General features: G+C 38.7%; 1 protein-coding gene across 6 annotated transcripts in view; it reads left to right on the top strand.

Moving 5' to 3' along the window:
- TTC3 (tetratricopeptide repeat domain 3) overlaps positions 1-17,283 on the top strand; it is a 115,406-nt gene that overhangs the window by 14,074 nt on the left and 84,049 nt on the right. For 4 of the 6 annotated variants that reach the window (XM_029938971.1, XM_029938970.1, XM_029938972.1 and 1 more), the window contains exons 4-10: positions 768-918; positions 1,373-1,460; positions 2,718-2,771; positions 4,234-4,354; positions 6,496-6,581; positions 8,253-8,347; positions 9,471-9,533. The exons of the other annotated variants lie outside the window; for them this stretch is intronic. In XM_029938971.1, coding sequence (XP_029794831.1) covers positions 768-918; positions 1,373-1,460; positions 2,718-2,771; positions 4,234-4,354; positions 6,496-6,581; positions 8,253-8,347; positions 9,471-9,533 — 658 coding nt within the window. The remainder of the gene's footprint in view (positions 1-767; positions 919-1,372; positions 1,461-2,717; positions 2,772-4,233; positions 4,355-6,495; positions 6,582-8,252; positions 8,348-9,470; positions 9,534-17,283) is intronic. 6 annotated transcript variants of the gene reach the window in all.

Below are 17,283 nucleotides of genomic sequence, written 5' to 3'. Positions count from 1 at the left end.
GTCGGATGCTTAACTGACTGAGCCACCTGGGCACCCTGGTTTATGTTTTGTTTGTTTTAACTTGGCTCCCTGCCCAGCACAGACCCCACTGTGGATCTTGAACTTACGACTCTGAGATCAAGACCTGAGCTGAAATCAAGTCAGACACTTAACCAACTGAGCCACCCATGTGCCTTGATTTATATATTTAAAAAAATTTTTTTTAAGGTTTATTTATTTTTGAGGGATAGAGAAGAGACAGAGCATGAATGGGGGAGGAGCAGAGAGAGAGGGAGACACAGAATCTGAAGCAGGCTCCAGGCTCTGGGCAAGCGTTGAGCACGGAGCCCCGTCCTGAGGCTCAAACCCAGGAACCCATGAAATCATGACCTGAGCTGAAGTCAGACGCTTAACCAGCTGAGCCACCCAGGTGCCCCCAATTTATGTATTTTTAGTTGAAGTATAGTTAGTATATGGTATTCTATTTGTTTCCAGTATACATTTATATATATTAGGAAATGCCAACTATATGACTGTAGTTACCACATGTTACCATACAGACTTGTTACCATGTTAATGACAATATTCCTCATCCTGTCTGTACTTTACAGCCCCATGATTTATTCATATTGTGACTGGAAGTTTTACCTCCTAATTCCCTTCACCTAGTCTGCTCACCCCCTTCTTTATTACCTTTTCATATTTCTTGTAGCCTTTTCTTTATTAAGTGTTGATTTATTCCAAAATGAGGCACAAAATATTAATTGAGTACTTTTTTTCTAATCAAGAATTTGATATCTGCAATATGTGGTGTAGTACACCAGTTTCCATTCTGCAAGGTTACTGTGAAGCCATCAAAGTACACATCTTCTGGCCGCTTCTGTGTCAGCGTCGGCACAGCTCTGTAATCTCACGCTTGCACCCTTGTGTGGAGGCCGGGTAAGTGACTATGTGTTACTCATTTGGTGTAAACAGGGGCAAGCATGTTGCCCATTATTAAGGAATACCAAGTACAATGGAAGGCTTACAGCTTATTCTTCTATATTGTTCACCTTCACTCTTATGTAATAAGATGGGAAAAAATATTGCTTTGGATTTGGATATAAATGACTAATCTTGATAACATAGTGAATGAATGTTTGAAGAGGATAGATGGTAGATTTGAAGCCTTAGGGAAAACTAATATGCTTGTTTATAAATAGCAGTATTGTTATACAGAAAAGAGAAAAAAGTAGAGTATTTTGTCTGCTTAATAAATAACTTACTGTTACCTAGAGCGAAGTAAGAATTTTTTCCCAGTTTATATTGAGGTATATAACATATGGTAAAGTATAAAAGTCAATGAATTTTTATATATAAAACCTGATTTTTTAAAAATGAATTTGTATTTAAGCAATTCTCATGCTTCTGAGATAAGTTTGAAGAAATTACAGCATCTAGAATTGATGGAAGATATTGTGGATTTGGCAAAGAAAGTTGTGGTAAGTGGTAGAATCCCCCATATCTAAAGAATATGAATATCCATATAGTGTCAGGCCCATTAGTAATTTATAGTGGTTATTAGGTGATGGTTTCAGCTTGGTCCAACGTGACATTATTCTGCTACTCATGAGTTTGCTGCACATTTGAGAGGTTAGATAGACCACTGTCTTCATGGTTCTGACATGCATGATGAGATCCAGGACTATTCCTTGTCATTAAAGAATAGAAACTGTAATTTGTCACAGATGAAAGTATGCTCCTCGTTGAACTTTTGTCACTGAAAGTGATGAGGTTCTCTCATAAAATCATGCCACTCTTACAACCACCACAATGAATACCCTGTCTTTGGGGCAAACTTTATTATGCCGTGTCTGAGGGAGTATCCCTGTGCTACGCCGAGGGTTTTTCCCCTCTTGAAAGCCATCTGGTAATTTTTCTTATTTCAGTTGGTTGTGGAGCCAAGTGTTTTCCCTGATATTATTCTGATTGCAAACTTAAATAAAAGACATTCTGATGTTTATTTCCTGCTGATAATCCTTTGCTATAACTTCTATCAGCCAGTGTAGTTGCTTTTTTTTTTTTTTTTTTTTTTTTAATGTTCACTTATGAGAGAGAGAGCGTGAGCAGGGGAAGGGAGAGAGCGAGGGGAGCAGAGGATCCCAAGCAGGCTCTGCAGGGACAGCAGAGACCCCAATACGGGGCTCAAACTCATGAACTGAGATCATGACCTGAGCTGGTCAGACACCTAACTGACTGAGCCACCCAGGCGCCCCAACCAATGTAGTTTTATAAAACATTTGGTGTGGGGCACCTGAGTGGCTCCGTTGGTTAAGCATCTGACTCTTTAGTTTTGGCTTAGGTCATGATCTCGTGGTTTCATGGGTTCTGCCAGGTCAGATTCTCTCTTCCTCCTGCTCTCTGCCCCTACCCCACTCATGTGGTCTCTGTCTCTCTTGGAATAAATAAATAAACTTTAAAAAAAAGTCTAGGTATAAATGAACTTGAAAATCCATACATCTAGAGGTTACATTAAGTCATTTTATTATTAGAAGCCCAGTTAAGACTATTTCTGAATTCTTGTTTCAGGGTTCTTAAGAAGTAAATTGGGCATAAAGTGCTTATAAGAAGTGGACTTTGTATGCATAGCAGTATTCATGAAACACAGGAATTTTTTTTTTTTGGTCCACTGGAAACTTCAGTTGTAACTGACTGAATAAGGAAATAAATGTGTTTTTTTTTTCTGTTTTGTTTTGCAGAATGATTCATTCTTTATTGGAGGCTTATTGAGAATTGGTTATAAAATAGAAAATGTAAGTATTAAATACAGGAGGCAGGCACAACAACTACCAATAAATGGTGGTCCTGTCACTGCTCATTGCCCATGTATCGAGTTCACATGTTTCGTGTTTTACAAGTAGCATTTGGTCGCATCAATTTCTGTATTTTGTTTAAATAACCTTATTTTGGGGGTTTGCATCATTTTCTTCTCCCTCCCATGTAAGTAGTATAATTTTGAGCTTCTTTTACAAGTTGGTTCTTTTTTCTTTTTTAGATTATTTACCTGGCATATATTCTCCCTAATAAAATGATTTGGTCTCTGGTATGAACGTTTTGTATAGGTCGTTACAAGATAATCTCTAGAAACAATGATAAGCCAATTTTTAATCCTACTTATAAACATCTACCTGTTTCCCTTAAGTCTGATGTAAGCATTGGCAGCTCCCCTACTCCTGAAGGCACTTCATATATATATATATATATATTTTTGACGTTTATTTGCGTGTGTTTGTGTGTGTGTGTGTGAGAGAGAGAGATGGAGTGCAAGTGGGGGAGGGGCAGAGAGAGAGGAGCTACAGAACCTGAAACAGGTTACAGGCGCTGAGCTGTCAGCAGAGTCTGACATGGGGCTCAAATACATGAACCGTGAGATCATGACCTGAGCTAAAGTCAGATGCCTAACCAACTGAGCCACCCAGGCATTTCAGACTAGAAGTACAAATAACATTCCTGAATTTGTGAGTTTCAGCCCCACATCGGGCTCTGTGCTGACTGTGCAGAAGGTGCTTGAGATTCTGTCTCTCCTTCTCTCTACCCCTCCCACTTGGTGTGTGTTCTCTCTCTCAAAATAAATAAACTTTAAAAACTAAAAAAAATTTTAATGTTTATTTTTGATAGAGTATTAGTGGGGGAATGGCAGAGAGAGAGGGAGACACAGAATCTGAAGCAGGCTTCCTGCTCTGAGCTTTCGGCGCAGAGCCCAGTGCTCAGGGCTTGAATTCAAACGGTGAGATCATGATGCAAGCCGAAGTCGGACACTTAACCGACTGAGCCATCCAGGCGCGCTCCAAAAAATTTTTTTTAAATACACAGTCCCTTTCATGAACTTTAATCTCTGCACCTTTAACCTATGGTAAGGGTGGAAGTGCTGGTTTAGATGAGCTCTGAGACCCGCATTCACCTTCTGTTACTCCAGTCTTGTGCTACACAAGGCAGCCTCTGGCCAGGTTGTAGACCTCAGCTTCCAGGTCCGTAATCCTTGAAGCAGCATTCTGTTTTCTGAGGGTGGCCTGAGGTTACTTGAAGATGTCATATATGTGAGTCATGGTATCTGTTAACTTCTGTATTGGGGTCCAGCTATTCTGAGTATAATGAAAATGTGAGATTGTGCAAGTTTTTATTAAGAATCTAAAATAGTATGTTATATATATGGTGCCACATGTAAATTTAAAGTTAATACTCAAGTCACATTCTTTTTCCATCTTTTTGATACAGAAAATCTTAGCAATGGAAGAAGCTTTGAATTGGATAAAATACACAGGTGATGTAACAATTCTACCTAAATTAGGAGCAGTTGACAATTGTTGGACTATGTTAAGTATATTCTTTACTGAATGTAAGTATATATGCATTAAATTGTTTCTTGACTCAGTTTTTAAAAGAATTATTTGGGAAAATGAAATGTGTGGTTATTTATCTTAGGATTAAAAAAATTTTTTTAAAGTTTTTTATGTATTTTTGAGAGACAGAGAGAGACAGCCTGGGCAGGGAGGGTCAGAGAAAGAGGGAGAGACACAGAATCTGAAGCAGGCTTCAGGCTCTAAGCTAGCTGTCAGCACGGAGCCCGACGCGGGGCCCGAACCCACGAACTGTGTGATCATGACCTGAGCTGAAGCTGGATGCTTCATCGACTGAGCCACCCAGGCGCCCCTTAGGATTTTTTGTTAATGTTTATTTTTGAGAAAGAGAGAGAGACACACAGAGCACAAGCAGGGGAGGGGCACAGGGAGAGGAAGACACAGAATCCAAAGCAGGTCCCAGATTCTGAGCTGTCAGCACAGAGCCCAATGCAGGGCTTGAACTCATGAATTGCAAGATCATGACCTGAGCCAAAGTTGGTTGCTTAACTGACTGAACCACCCAGGCATCCCTACCTTAGGATTTTTAAAAAATGTTTTTCTCTTGTGAATAAGAGAAGAGCCTGAATAGGAGAACTTTAAGTTTGTAGTTAGTTTTATTCTTTTGTATTTCCTGTTTTAATGATTTTTATGACATCATACTTCTAAAAATTCTACCTAATGAATACCATAAGTTATTATATACAATACCCAAGGAAAGAGACTACAACTGGCACTTAATGTATTCTCATTCTCATCCAAAAGAGAAATAAGAGCTGAGATTATAGTTTTCATTTCCCTGATGATTCTATTAGTCTTTGTACGATGAAACTGCCTTATATATTTATTTAATTTGTGAAATATGTTTTCTAAAGCATTTTAATGTTAGCAGTTTTTTTGTAGTGTAGCTCCAGGGATCTTGAAGCAGAAAATATTTGGCTCTTTAGTTGATGATGAGTGGTAATTTCTCATCATCACTCAGAAAAGGTCTAATTTTATACTGTTTTTGTAAGTGGTAGAGAGAAGTTAAGCTTAAACATGAGCTTTCTGATATTGGTTACTGAGCTGTATTACGTTGATAGAGGTGGTTCTCCTCATTGTCTGGAGGCCTTTAATTATAGGGTCGATTTTACGGTAGGAGTAGAGGACCAGTACCGTATTGGGCGCCCATGTGGGCTCGGTTCGGACACTTTCTTTCTCTCACAATAGCGGTCTTAGGGTAGCTGCTGTTGTCCTTATTTTAGAAATAAGCAAATTGAGGCTTTGGGAGGTTAAGTGATATGTCTGCAGTCTAGTGAGTAGAACAATTTAGGTGAGAAATCAAGATTCCCTGAGTGCAAAGCCTAGGTTTTTAATCTTATAATTTTACTTTATCTCTTATTAATTACTTTATTTGGTGAACTTCCAAATTCTTATCTTTTAGATACTTTTTTCACCTTGGAAATATATGTGTTTGGCTAGAGACCAACTGTGATTTTGTTGGGATACAATTATTACCACTTTAAAAATATTTTTTCTAGCACAGCTATAATACTGCTATAGAATAGCTAAAAGTACAGAAAATGAGGTCTGGTTTACTTTTAACATAAATTTTGGTTATTACCTACTGTGTTTTAATTAGTTTATTACATTGTTAAAAGAATAATATTTAAAATAACATTTTATTTTAACATTTCATTCATGAGAGTCAAAATGTTGAATTAAGATGTTTAAAATTATTATATTAAATACATTTTAGAGAGTTTTCCATGTTTTTGTCAATAGACATTTTTATTGAACCTTGTACCAGGTACACCATACGTGCTAAGTAATGTCTACGTGGAACTGACAAGTAATTATGAGGCCTGTTTGGAATATCATGACTAAGCATTTGTTTTAACTACAACTAGAACTAATGTAATAAGTGCTTTTTTTAATGCTAGACTTAAAACAGATGAGATTCGTAGCAGGCAATGAACCTAAAACACTTTATCAGTTGTGTATTTTCAGTTGTATTACTTGGTACATGTAAAAGATTACAAGACACATGTTATTTAGAAGCTATAATAATTGACTTTATGGTCTGACTTACATAACCTAAGTTTTAGAACATTAACAGCACCAATTTGTTTTCTCACTCTCTCCTAAAAATAAAATTTAGACAAATATCACATAACTAAAGTCATAACAGAAAACTGCAATATGGTTGAAGAATTTAAAACTCAAAATTGTGCGGAGTGTATAGAGGTGAGAACAAATATTTACTTGTAAGTATATTTTAAAATTTATCTGTTAGAACTTTTATTAACATTCAAAGGAAGTTCAATAAAACTGTCAGCACACGAAGAACTGCTGTAAAATTCGTTAACAGGTTTAATAAATTTTAATTGGAGTATTTATTTTTTTGGAACAGGAAAACACATTTTGATCTGAATTTTCTAAGGTTATATATATATTTTAAAATATATATTTATATTTATATAATGTTGAATGATATAAACATCAAATTGTACATATTGTGTTAATTAAAAATTGAAATTTGATTTTTTTGATTAAAAAGTTTTTAATTAGTTGAGGAAACATGATTTTCTTTGGTACAGCTTAATAAGATGTAGTTCATATACCGTTGAATTTTCAGTCATAGGAAATACGATTTTTAAATATAGTTTATTGTCAAATTGGCTTACATACAACACCCAGTGTTCATCTCCAGATTTTATTTTTAAGTACTCTCTACACCCAGTGTGGGGTTCAAACTTAAACCTTGAAATCAAGAGTCACATGCTCTACCAACTGAGCCAGCTGGGTGCCCCAGTAAATAAGATTTAACTAAATTTTTAAAGAAGGATTTAGGAAAATATTTAATGTTCTATTGAATCCACTAATTAAAGCCATTTATATGATCCTGTTTATTTTGAAAGTGTATTTGAAGTGAAAAGTTTCAGTTGTATATGTAGGGTCTTTGATTTCATTCTTGCTAATTTTGCTGCTTCATTTTTTGGCAATTAATCTATTCAACATTACCTATATGTTATTGATTTAAATATTGGGGTTTTTTGGGCACTTAGGTTATTGAATAATACTGCTTTTTTTTTTTTTTAAGTTTATTTATTTTGAGAGAGAAAGTGCATGCACGCTAGCACACAAGCAGGGGAGGGGCAGAGAGAGGGAGAAAGAGAATTCTAAGCAGTCTCCATACTGTCAGCACAGAGCCCAGTGCGGGGCTTGAACTCATGGAATTGTGAGATCATGACCTGAGTTGAAATCAAGAGTTGAACCGTCAACCGGCTGAGCTACCCAGGTGCCCCTGAATAATATCACATTTTCTAACTTAAAATTTTACCTTGCATCTACTTTTCTCCCTGCTATGTGGCAGGTTCAGTACGAACACTTAAAAGTGGGCTTGCCAAATACTTTACATAAGGGGATTAATTAGTAGTTATTCATAATGTGGTTTTGTTTACTTTTTAATATTCCTTTAACAAAGCTAGCATTGAATTGTCAGAGACCGGATTCTCCAAATACATATACCAACATCTGGGTGTTGCACTCTTTCTTTCTTTTAAAAAAAATTTTTTTATGTTTATTTATTATTGAGACAGAGAGAAACATGAGTGGGGGAGGGGCAGAGAGAGAGGGAGACGCAGAATCGGAAACAGGCTCCAGGCTCTGAGCTGTCGGCACAGAGCCTGATGCGGGGCTCAGACCCACAAACCGTGAGATCATGACCTGAGCCGAAGTCAGACGCTTAACCGACTGAGCCACCCAGGTGCCCCTGCACTCTCATTTTCTACATATATAATCCCCAGGTTATTTCTGTTGTCAGTGACAAAAACCTAGAACTATTTTTCCTGATTATTGGGTTCTTGATTGCCTTTGCATTTAATTTATGAGTCGTCTTTCACCTTGGTTTCTCAGCAAGGAGAACTAATGAAAATGAAAGGAAATGAAGAGTTTTCAAAAGGAAGATTTGATATAGCTATTATCTATTACACCAGAGCCATTGAATATAGGTAAGAGCAAAATAGAACAATGAGATCCTTTTTGTGTAGCAGATCAAATTAGAATGTGAGTCAGGAGAAATGAAAACAAGGCAAGGAGTTAGGGAGTAATTTAGTTTGCCAAGCAGAATAGATGTTCTCACTCACCCTTGGGCATGAGGAGCATTAGGGATGGCCTGGATCCATGTGCTTAACCGAACAGTAGCATTCAAGCAAGTCAGGTAGGATTGTGAGTATTACTTCCGTCTTGCCTCATTTTCTCTCGAGCTTTCCACTACAGGCTCATCTCTTTTTTCTTGTTCTAGTTATGCCTTTAGCTGATACCTTCCAGATTGTTAACTGATCAGAAAGGGTTAGTTACTTATATTTAAGATTCTCATTTAGGAAGTTTTGCTTTCTAAGCCCTTTTAAAGGGTAAGAGTTGGAATTGTTGAGAGAACGTGTGTGTGCTTTCTGCCTCATCTTCTGTTTGTGTAGCTGCTCGAATTCTGTAGCGTCCTTACACGTGCAGCTCACACTGGGTTCCTACTGATGTACTCACAGGGCCACCTAGTCTGGTAGCAGCTTTGGAGAGAGTGTTGTAGACAGTCACCCTCTCTCCTGCCTTGCTCATCTCCACAATGAATGAGTGAATCAAGGCAGCACACCACGTCTGGAAAGCTGCTGCTCTGTTCTGGGGAGGGAAACTGATAAAACTAGAAAGGACAAAATTTGAAATGAAGCTATTTAAATTATTGTTGCGTTGACAGACTTACAGAGTTCTTTGTCAAAGGTATAGTTGACTTACATGAATATAATTCTGTCTTTACACCAAACCACACTTGTGGTTTGCTGACTTTTTAACATGCCTCATTTTATCTCCACAGCATCCCTATGAGCTAGGCAGAAATAGTAGAACGTTTTGAATACAGGGAAGTGTAGGAACAAAGTTACTGTGATTTGAACAAAGTTACTGTGGTAGGAAGTAAAGGAATCAGGACTTAGCCAATTAGATTTCCAAATCCTGTATATTCCTTCTGCTCTGCCACAGAGATGTAAAATTTTTGAAAAAATTTCATGCCTTATGTTTTCTGTGTGCTTTTTATTTGTTTTGTATGTAATGTACTTTACTGACTAAACATTATTTCTTTTAAAGACCTGAAAATCACCTTCTTTATGGTAACCGAGCTCTTTGTTTTCTTCGCACTGGACAGTTTAGGTAAGTTGGTTAGAGTATCCCAGTCACTGAGCTGTTATGCTAACTACCTATTTTTGAAAAATATTTCTGTTTTGCAGGTATGCAGGAAAATCCTTCAGTAGTTTTAGCAGAAATAGTTAAATGGTTAAAGGGGCTCTGTGGGTTTTATGTAGAATAACAATGACAACAGCAGCTCTTGATTGAGTGGATAACATGTGCTACTTTAAGTACTTTACCTGCGTGTTTCTTAAATCTCACAATGCTTAATAGGTAATGTCATTCTCCACATTTAAATTTGAGGGGGACTCAAACTGTTAATAAATAGTGATGTTAGGATTTGAACACAGATCTTATCTGATGGTATCAAAGTCTGTGCTTATAATACCTATGTTACCTCCTTTTTTAAAAAAATTTATTTTGAGAGGAAAGCACACGTAGGAGAAGGGCAGAGAAAGAGAGGGAGCAAATCCCAAGCATTCCTGTGTTACCTCCTTTTGCTCCTTTAATTGATCTTTATGATGATGGAAGAATTTTTGCTAATATTTTCCTATCTTGAGTGTAAAAAATTAAGTAAATCTGATTTATAAGTGAAAGAAAGAAGACATTTAATGGATTAACTATGAGAATGAAATCATAATTCTTTTAATTTCTTACATTAGTTTCTTTTGTTGCATTGAGATTTTATCCATTAGTTGAGAAAGATTGTTGATGCTGGAACATGATTTTGTTGTCCCTCAATTAAAAATTTTAGGTTATGCATTACAAGCATTAGTATTGAACAGTATGTGCTACTTACATTTAGTTGTGTCCTGCCTCACTGTAAGGCGGGTTTAGAGTGGCTTCAGGAATGTATCCACTCAGTAGAAGAATATTATAAGCACAACAAAACAGACTACAAAGCCAGCTTAGAGCTGGGATCCTCAGAGTAACGCAGCATAGGCATAAAGTCCTGCGCAGTTATTAGTTATAATTCATATTGGTGTTTGACCTTTCTGATGCCAAAATAAAAGGAGAAAACCTAACAACTTACCTGAGATTTTTCACTGTGAAGGAGGACAAAAGTTGTTTGGGTGAAACAATTTCCCTGGTGTTTAGTTCTGGAAGAAATTTCTTAGATGGCTTACAAGTAACATGAATTGAGTGATGGACCAGAGGAGAACCTCCACAACTTTCCAGTGAAAGCAGAAAATTCCCTTTCACGCAGTTTTGTGTTTCACAAGTGTTTTTGTGGAGTTTTCTGATGAAAGCAGAACGTTTGATACGTGATTTTTTAGTTAAATAAAGTGCTTACATTGGGATGCGGGAGGGTGGGAGTGGGGAAGAGAGTATGTTCCAAGTATGTAGCTTTTAAAAATAACATTTGTTTTTCTTTTATTATAAACAGAACACATTCTCATGGTAGAAAATTTGGAAAATACAAGAGTTTAAAAAGAAGAAAATAAAAATCACCAGTAATCCAACCACCTCGGAGAATACCGCTGTATTAACGTTATGCAGCTTTTAGATGGCTTAAGCCGAGGATAAACCGAGGCTATCTAGACTAGAGGAATGGATGGGCTTGACACAGTCTTCCATCAATACCACTGTCAACTGGTTCTGACAAGAAATGAGCTGCAAATGGCCTTAGGTTATTGCGTCTGGCTAGGTCCAGAATTGCAGATAGCCTGTGCTGTTTGTTGGTGAATCTGTGTGCTTTCACGATGCATAGGTTGGCAACTTGGCTAGCCTCTTGTGAAAATCGAAACGTTTATTGGGCAAAAGGTCATCCGCTCTGCATAGGGGAGCCCCGAGAGCTGAGAGGCCAGCCAGGGGGTTTCTGCCCTCTTCCATGAGGGTTGAATGCTAGACACACAAGGAGGATCCTCTTAAAACTGTACTGCAAACGAGATGCATCAAAGTAGAACTACAGAAGCCAGGTAGCCTGGAGAGGTAAAGGTCAAGAGCAGGGCTGTGCGTCCATCCTTGTACCTGCTTCCTGATGGTCTAGCTTGTGGTTTGACACCTCGAAGTTTTCACTAGAGGCAGGTCAGCAGCATTTCCTTCTTAGATGGTCACCAATATATATTGGATGCCAATGTAATGTCAGAAACATTGTGCCGCCCAGGTTTGTCGGTGTTTCCCACCGTCTCGCACATTGTTTACATGACTTGCTCAGTAACCTAGGGATGTTTTCTGATTCCACAGTACGTCTCACTCCTGATCAAGTGAATAGATAGTGTAGATAGTGTGACTTCAGAAAGGAACATGTTGCCAGTGATTCACTTGTGTCATTGACAGCAGTAGGGCCCATGCCCTTTAGCTGAGGTAGCATGGTTGAGATGTTTCGAACCTCTCACATCTGAGGTTTGGTAGATGTGTCCTGGAAATCTGGCTAAGGAGCTGTGGGACACCTGGGGGTAAAGCATCCAACCCCCATGGTGCTGTGCTGGGCACTTCATGCGCACAAGCTCCACAGCCCTCCACCACCCTGTGAGGTGGGTGCTCCTGGCTCTGTAGATGAGGAAACAGGAAGGAGGAGGTCAAGCAAAGTGTCCTCAGATCGTAGGGGGGTATGATGGAGCCAGAATTTAAACCAGACAGCCTGGATGCAGAGTCTCTACTGCTAATCCCCGTGGAAAGGTGGTGGTAGAATCAAAGGGTGATGTGAAAGCTGAAAAGAAAAAAACAAATGGTTCATATAGTCAATACACCTGAGTCCTTATAGGACATGCTAATTACAAACTGTGAGTCTTTTTTTCATGTCCATCAGATTGGCAAAAATTTTTAAAGCTTCATAATACCAAGTGTTTGAGAGGATGTGGAACAAAGGAAACTTGCATACTCTGCCGGAGAAAATGTAAATTGGTGCAATCACTTTGGACAGCAATTTGGCAAGGTGAAGATGTGCCTACTCTGCAACCCACTTCTAGGCTCATCCTCCAAACTCAGATGTGTCCCCAAGAAGATGCGTGCAAGCCTTCACGATAGCATTGCTCGTAAGAGTAAAGAAATGGAAGCAACTCAAATGTCCATCAGTGGGGGAATGGATAAACAAATGATGGTATATTCATACAGTGGAATTTTATGTAGCAGTTACAATGATGACAATGTTGAGTGAAAAAGCAAGTTGCAGAATGATTTGTATGGTATGATGCCATTTATATAATGTTCAAAATACGCAAAATGACTTACATATCAACAATTAATACATAGTATGTATTAAAACTTTTTTAAATGCATGGGCATGTTAAACCCCAGGAGTGGCTGTCTCTGGGGAGGGAAGGAGGGAAAGGATCGGAGATGAGAAAGATGGCACACAGTGGATGTCAACTGTAACAGAGTTCTGCCGAAAGGTCTGAAGTGAATATGGCAAAATGTGAAGATCTTGCTAAGCTGGCACATGGGTGTTGACTATATTAATGTTACTCTCTGTACTTTTATGTATACTTGAAATATGTGATAAAAAAGTGATAGAGTGGAATTCAAAATGCAGGTGGTAAGATGAAGAAAGCAGTATTCCTAAACATCAAAGATAGATAAATGAAAAGTAATCTTGAAAGAAGAGAATAAGTATTTTAAGACCAGTGGTGGGGAGCTGGAGGTGACGTGTGTGGGGGAAAATGCTTCATTCTGAAACGGTCAGGGCTGTGGTGGTGCGGTTTGTAAATCCGATCAAATCAAATTGTGAATGTAGGTGCGGCCAGGAGCCCACCTGAACTCTTCCCATTCATCAGACGGGTGCACCTCCAGGACTGCGGATGTTGCCCTTGGGAAATCTGGGCAGCGGGGTTGGGGTGAGCGGGGCGGTGTGTGTGGAAAGACACTACCTCCTGCCCCAGCATCTGCTGAATACTTCAGGCCCAGGACTGTGCAGTGTACCCTAAACTGCTCAGTGTGGCTGAGATGTCCTTTTATTCACATCTTCCGGAAGTTCGCTTTTCAAATATGATTCGGCTGTTACAGAGCATCATAGAGTGATAGTTTTAATTGAAGTAATGAGGTATTTTTAGTTTAAAGGAGAATCTAGAAAAAGCAGTTAGGCATATCTGCGGCTTCTGTAGTTACTTACGTGAGGTATGTGATTAGGCTCCGCCTCCTTACTGTTTCATTCCTCTGGTGCTCACATGTGGAAATCTGCAGTCTTTAATGGGATGTGAGAAACTGTGTAAGGGGAAATGTAATTGGAGAAAGGGAAAGGTTAGCCTTGGATGTTCTTTAATTTACTTTGGGAAATTATGGAACTTTAAACATAGTATTTGCTTTGACCTTTAGTATTTAATAACCCATCATAGGACATTCTCTTCTATAGGGCCAACTTGTGATTAGTAGCAGGAAGATAGATTTTAAATGACTTCTGACTTTTTTTTTTGTGTTTTTCTGAATTTTCTCTGAGGCCGGAGCCATAAATCAAGCCAATTGTATGTTCCTGGGAGAATTGCAAAAATCCTAGTGTGGGGTGTCTGACTGGCTCAGTCAGTAGAGCATGTGTGACTCTTGAACTCTTGATCTTGGGGTCATGAGTTTGAGCCTCACGTTGGGTGTGGAGCCTACGTAAAAAACATCCTAGTGTGTGTGTGGAGCATCACTGTGAGTGTCTTGGTTTGGTAGATTATTGTTCATTCTGCCCTTTCTTTTGTGGGTTCTTTATTTTTACAAGCTACTGAATTTGCTTTTGAATTTATTTTTTCAATCTTTGTGGTTAACCCCCTTTTTAAAAAGCAGTAATAAATGTGCATTAGAAGAAGTAAGAGTACAAAAGAATAAACTGAAAACTCTTGCGGAGCCTAGACCCCTGCCCTCATTCCTCTTTTCAGATCCATGTCTATTTCCCTAATGTCTCATGCCTATATAAGCGCTTATTATGTTGAATCAAAAGCAGGTGCCATTTTTATAAGTCAGAATATAGGCAGTTTCGTTTGGTTCAGTGTAATGTGCATACATATATATATATATATATGTATATTTTTTAACAAAGGAGCTTACTGTACACACTCTTGTACTTCCCCTCCCATACTTAAATCTTGGAGCTTGTTGCATATCAGTGTATATAGAGATATACCATTGTTTATGTTCATGGCTCCATAGTCTTTTACGAAATGGATTACTTGTGCTTTGTTCAGTTTGTATTAGAATATAAAATATTTCTAGTTAGAAAAAATTACAGCCATGTAATGATTATCCTTTTATTTATGGTCTACACTCAGGTACAAGAATATCTATAGATAAATTCCTGATTGCTTTTACTTGAATGAAAGAGCTTATATAATTTAAATTCCAGATGCTAACTTTTGATATAAAATGTATATCTTTATTCAGTTGATGGTTATCAGTCACTGCATATTTGGCAGCGACTGACCATTACATCTGAATTCTGCTTTTGTCGCTTCGTTGTAAGATCTAGGAACTTGAGGAGGAGTATTACTATTTCTTTGTTGGTCTGATCAGTCCGGGATAGTGATGACTTACAATAAAGAAAAAAAGTGATAATCCTTTTATGTCTTGCAAAGTCCTTACATATATTGTGATTTGAGAGAGTCAGTAACTAGTATCTCCTTTCCCTCCTGAGTCCAGAATCAGTTGAGAGGTGAAACAGAAGACAGGCAATTGGTGATCCAGTCTCACCATTAATGCTGCTACAGTTTTTAGAGACAGAGCCTTATCAAGATAGTCTCATGGCCAAGTGACTTGTTACTAGTTCACCCATGATCACAGACAGAACTGGCTGTAGTGACCTTTGTGAGCTTTAAGCTTGGAGGAAAAGGGAATCTGGTTTTATGAAGGTGTGCAATAGAAGATTCCAAAGAGAAAAAGAGGCTATGTCAATATGTTTAGTGCCCCTCCTCCCCCATTACGTAGTTATTATTCATCCTCCAGGGGAAAGTTAGGGATAGGGAAAGAAATAGCTGAGAAATAATTGGTCTAGCAAATCTACATGGAAGCTAGAGGAAGGGAGAATACGTATTCATTCCTAACATTTTAGGGCAAAATACACCAAGTTGTATATGAAGAAATACGTTAGGGGGCTGGAGAAATAAGACTTTGCCATGTAACATGTATTTAGTTGGATCATCTGGGCTAGAACTCTCTCTTACCCTCTGTTCAGTACTCTCACTGTTATGTCACATGGTCTTCAAGGCTAAGTAGACGTTTGTATTTCTTGAGTTTTCCTGTTTTCATAGATGCATTGTTTAGGGTGTTGCTGTTCCTAAAGGTGTACCTGCTCTCCAGAGTATTTAGGTTTCATGCTTACTAGGTTCGATGAACAGTAACCCCGTGTAATTTACCACGCTCACTTTGTGTTAGTAGGAGGATGTGGTCATGTGCTAGCAAGTGTGAAAATATGTTAGTGTTTTTTATATATTTATATACATGCACACTGATGCATATAGTATTTACAATGTATGTGATTGTAATGCTATAGTACTACAGCCATAATATTGTATATTATGTTAATTATAACAATAGCATTCAACATTGATTCAGCCAGTATGATTGGAGTTCTGATTCTAGCTATTTCAGAAATGAGCAAAAACAGACATAGTTCCTGTGTTCTAGATAGTAGGCCAGTGGTGAGAGGGAAGAGGTTGCATTCATGGAGTTAATAGTGTGCCAGGTAGCCTGAATACAGAGGAAGAGGGGAGTGGTGGTCAGGGGCCTGACCAAGGAGGGTCTTGTAGACTACATTAAGAGTGTTGGCCTTTAAGAGCATCAGGAAGTGAGTAAGGGATTTTAAATTGAGGTGAGATAGCATGATTACGACTTTAAAATGATCAATCTAGTTGTAGTGAGGAGAATGGGTTTGGAGGGGATGCAGAAAGAATGTGGGTTAGGAGGCTGTTGGAGTTCTCTAGGTCAGAAATGATGGTAGTTTGGAGCAGGGTAATGGTAGTGGGAATGGAGAAGTGGAAAGAGTTGAATATTTTGAAAGAAAAAGGGACAGAGGTTGCTTATAGTTTGTTATTTGGAACTATTAAGAAGTTTCTGCCTTCAGCCGCTTCATGGATTATGGGCTCAGTCCCTAATACTGAGATCACTGGAAGAGATACATTTGTAGGAAGTAGAACTTGACTTCACTCTTGGCCATCCTGAGTTGAAGTGTCCTTGAAGTATCTCAGTTGGAATGTTACATCGGCAATGAGTTATGTGGGTCTGGGACTCCAGGGAGAGGTTTGGGCAGGAGACAGATATTGAGATGGTTAACCTAGATGATTTGAAGTTATAGATATGGGTGAGGCTGGTTGGGGAGGTGGTTCTCAGCTGTTATTGAGCCCTGGAATCAAGCTTGGAAGAAATATCCCCAACCCAGAGATTTTTAATTAATTGGGCTTCTAGCAGCCCCCAGATAGTACTCATGTGTAACCAGGGTTGAAACCCACTGGGTCTAGAATGAGGATGAACTGCACGAACTAGGACTGAGCCTTGAGGGACACAAATAGTGGCCTGGTAAGGTAAGATGCACCTGCCTGGGAGACTGTTAAGAGGCAGCCAGAGAGGTAAGAGGAAAACTGGCAGCATGATGTCATGGAAGCAAGAGAGCGAGTGGCCAGTAGTGCCTGGTGTTGCTGAGAAGCCAAATGGAATTTCGACTGAGCAATAGGAACATCTTTTAGTTCCCATAGGGAGAGCTGTTTGTGAGAAGCTTGCAATGGATGCTGGGTTGGAGTGGGTTGGGATGAGAGGAAATGCTGACAGTAGAGGCAGCTGCTAAAAGTATGTGGGGGAGGGAAGTAGTGAGGAGATGAGGTGTGCCATTGTATTATGATGTGTTCGGTTGCAAATAATAGAAAACCCT

Source organism: Suricata suricatta, chromosome 5 (assembly GCF_006229205.1).
Source record: "Suricata suricatta isolate VVHF042 chromosome 5, meerkat_22Aug2017_6uvM2_HiC, whole genome shotgun sequence".
Taxonomy (NCBI): Eukaryota; Metazoa; Chordata; class Mammalia; order Carnivora; family Herpestidae; genus Suricata; species Suricata suricatta.
Note: the sequence above shows the minus strand (reverse complement) of the source record. Positions and strands in the feature narration are given on the sequence as shown.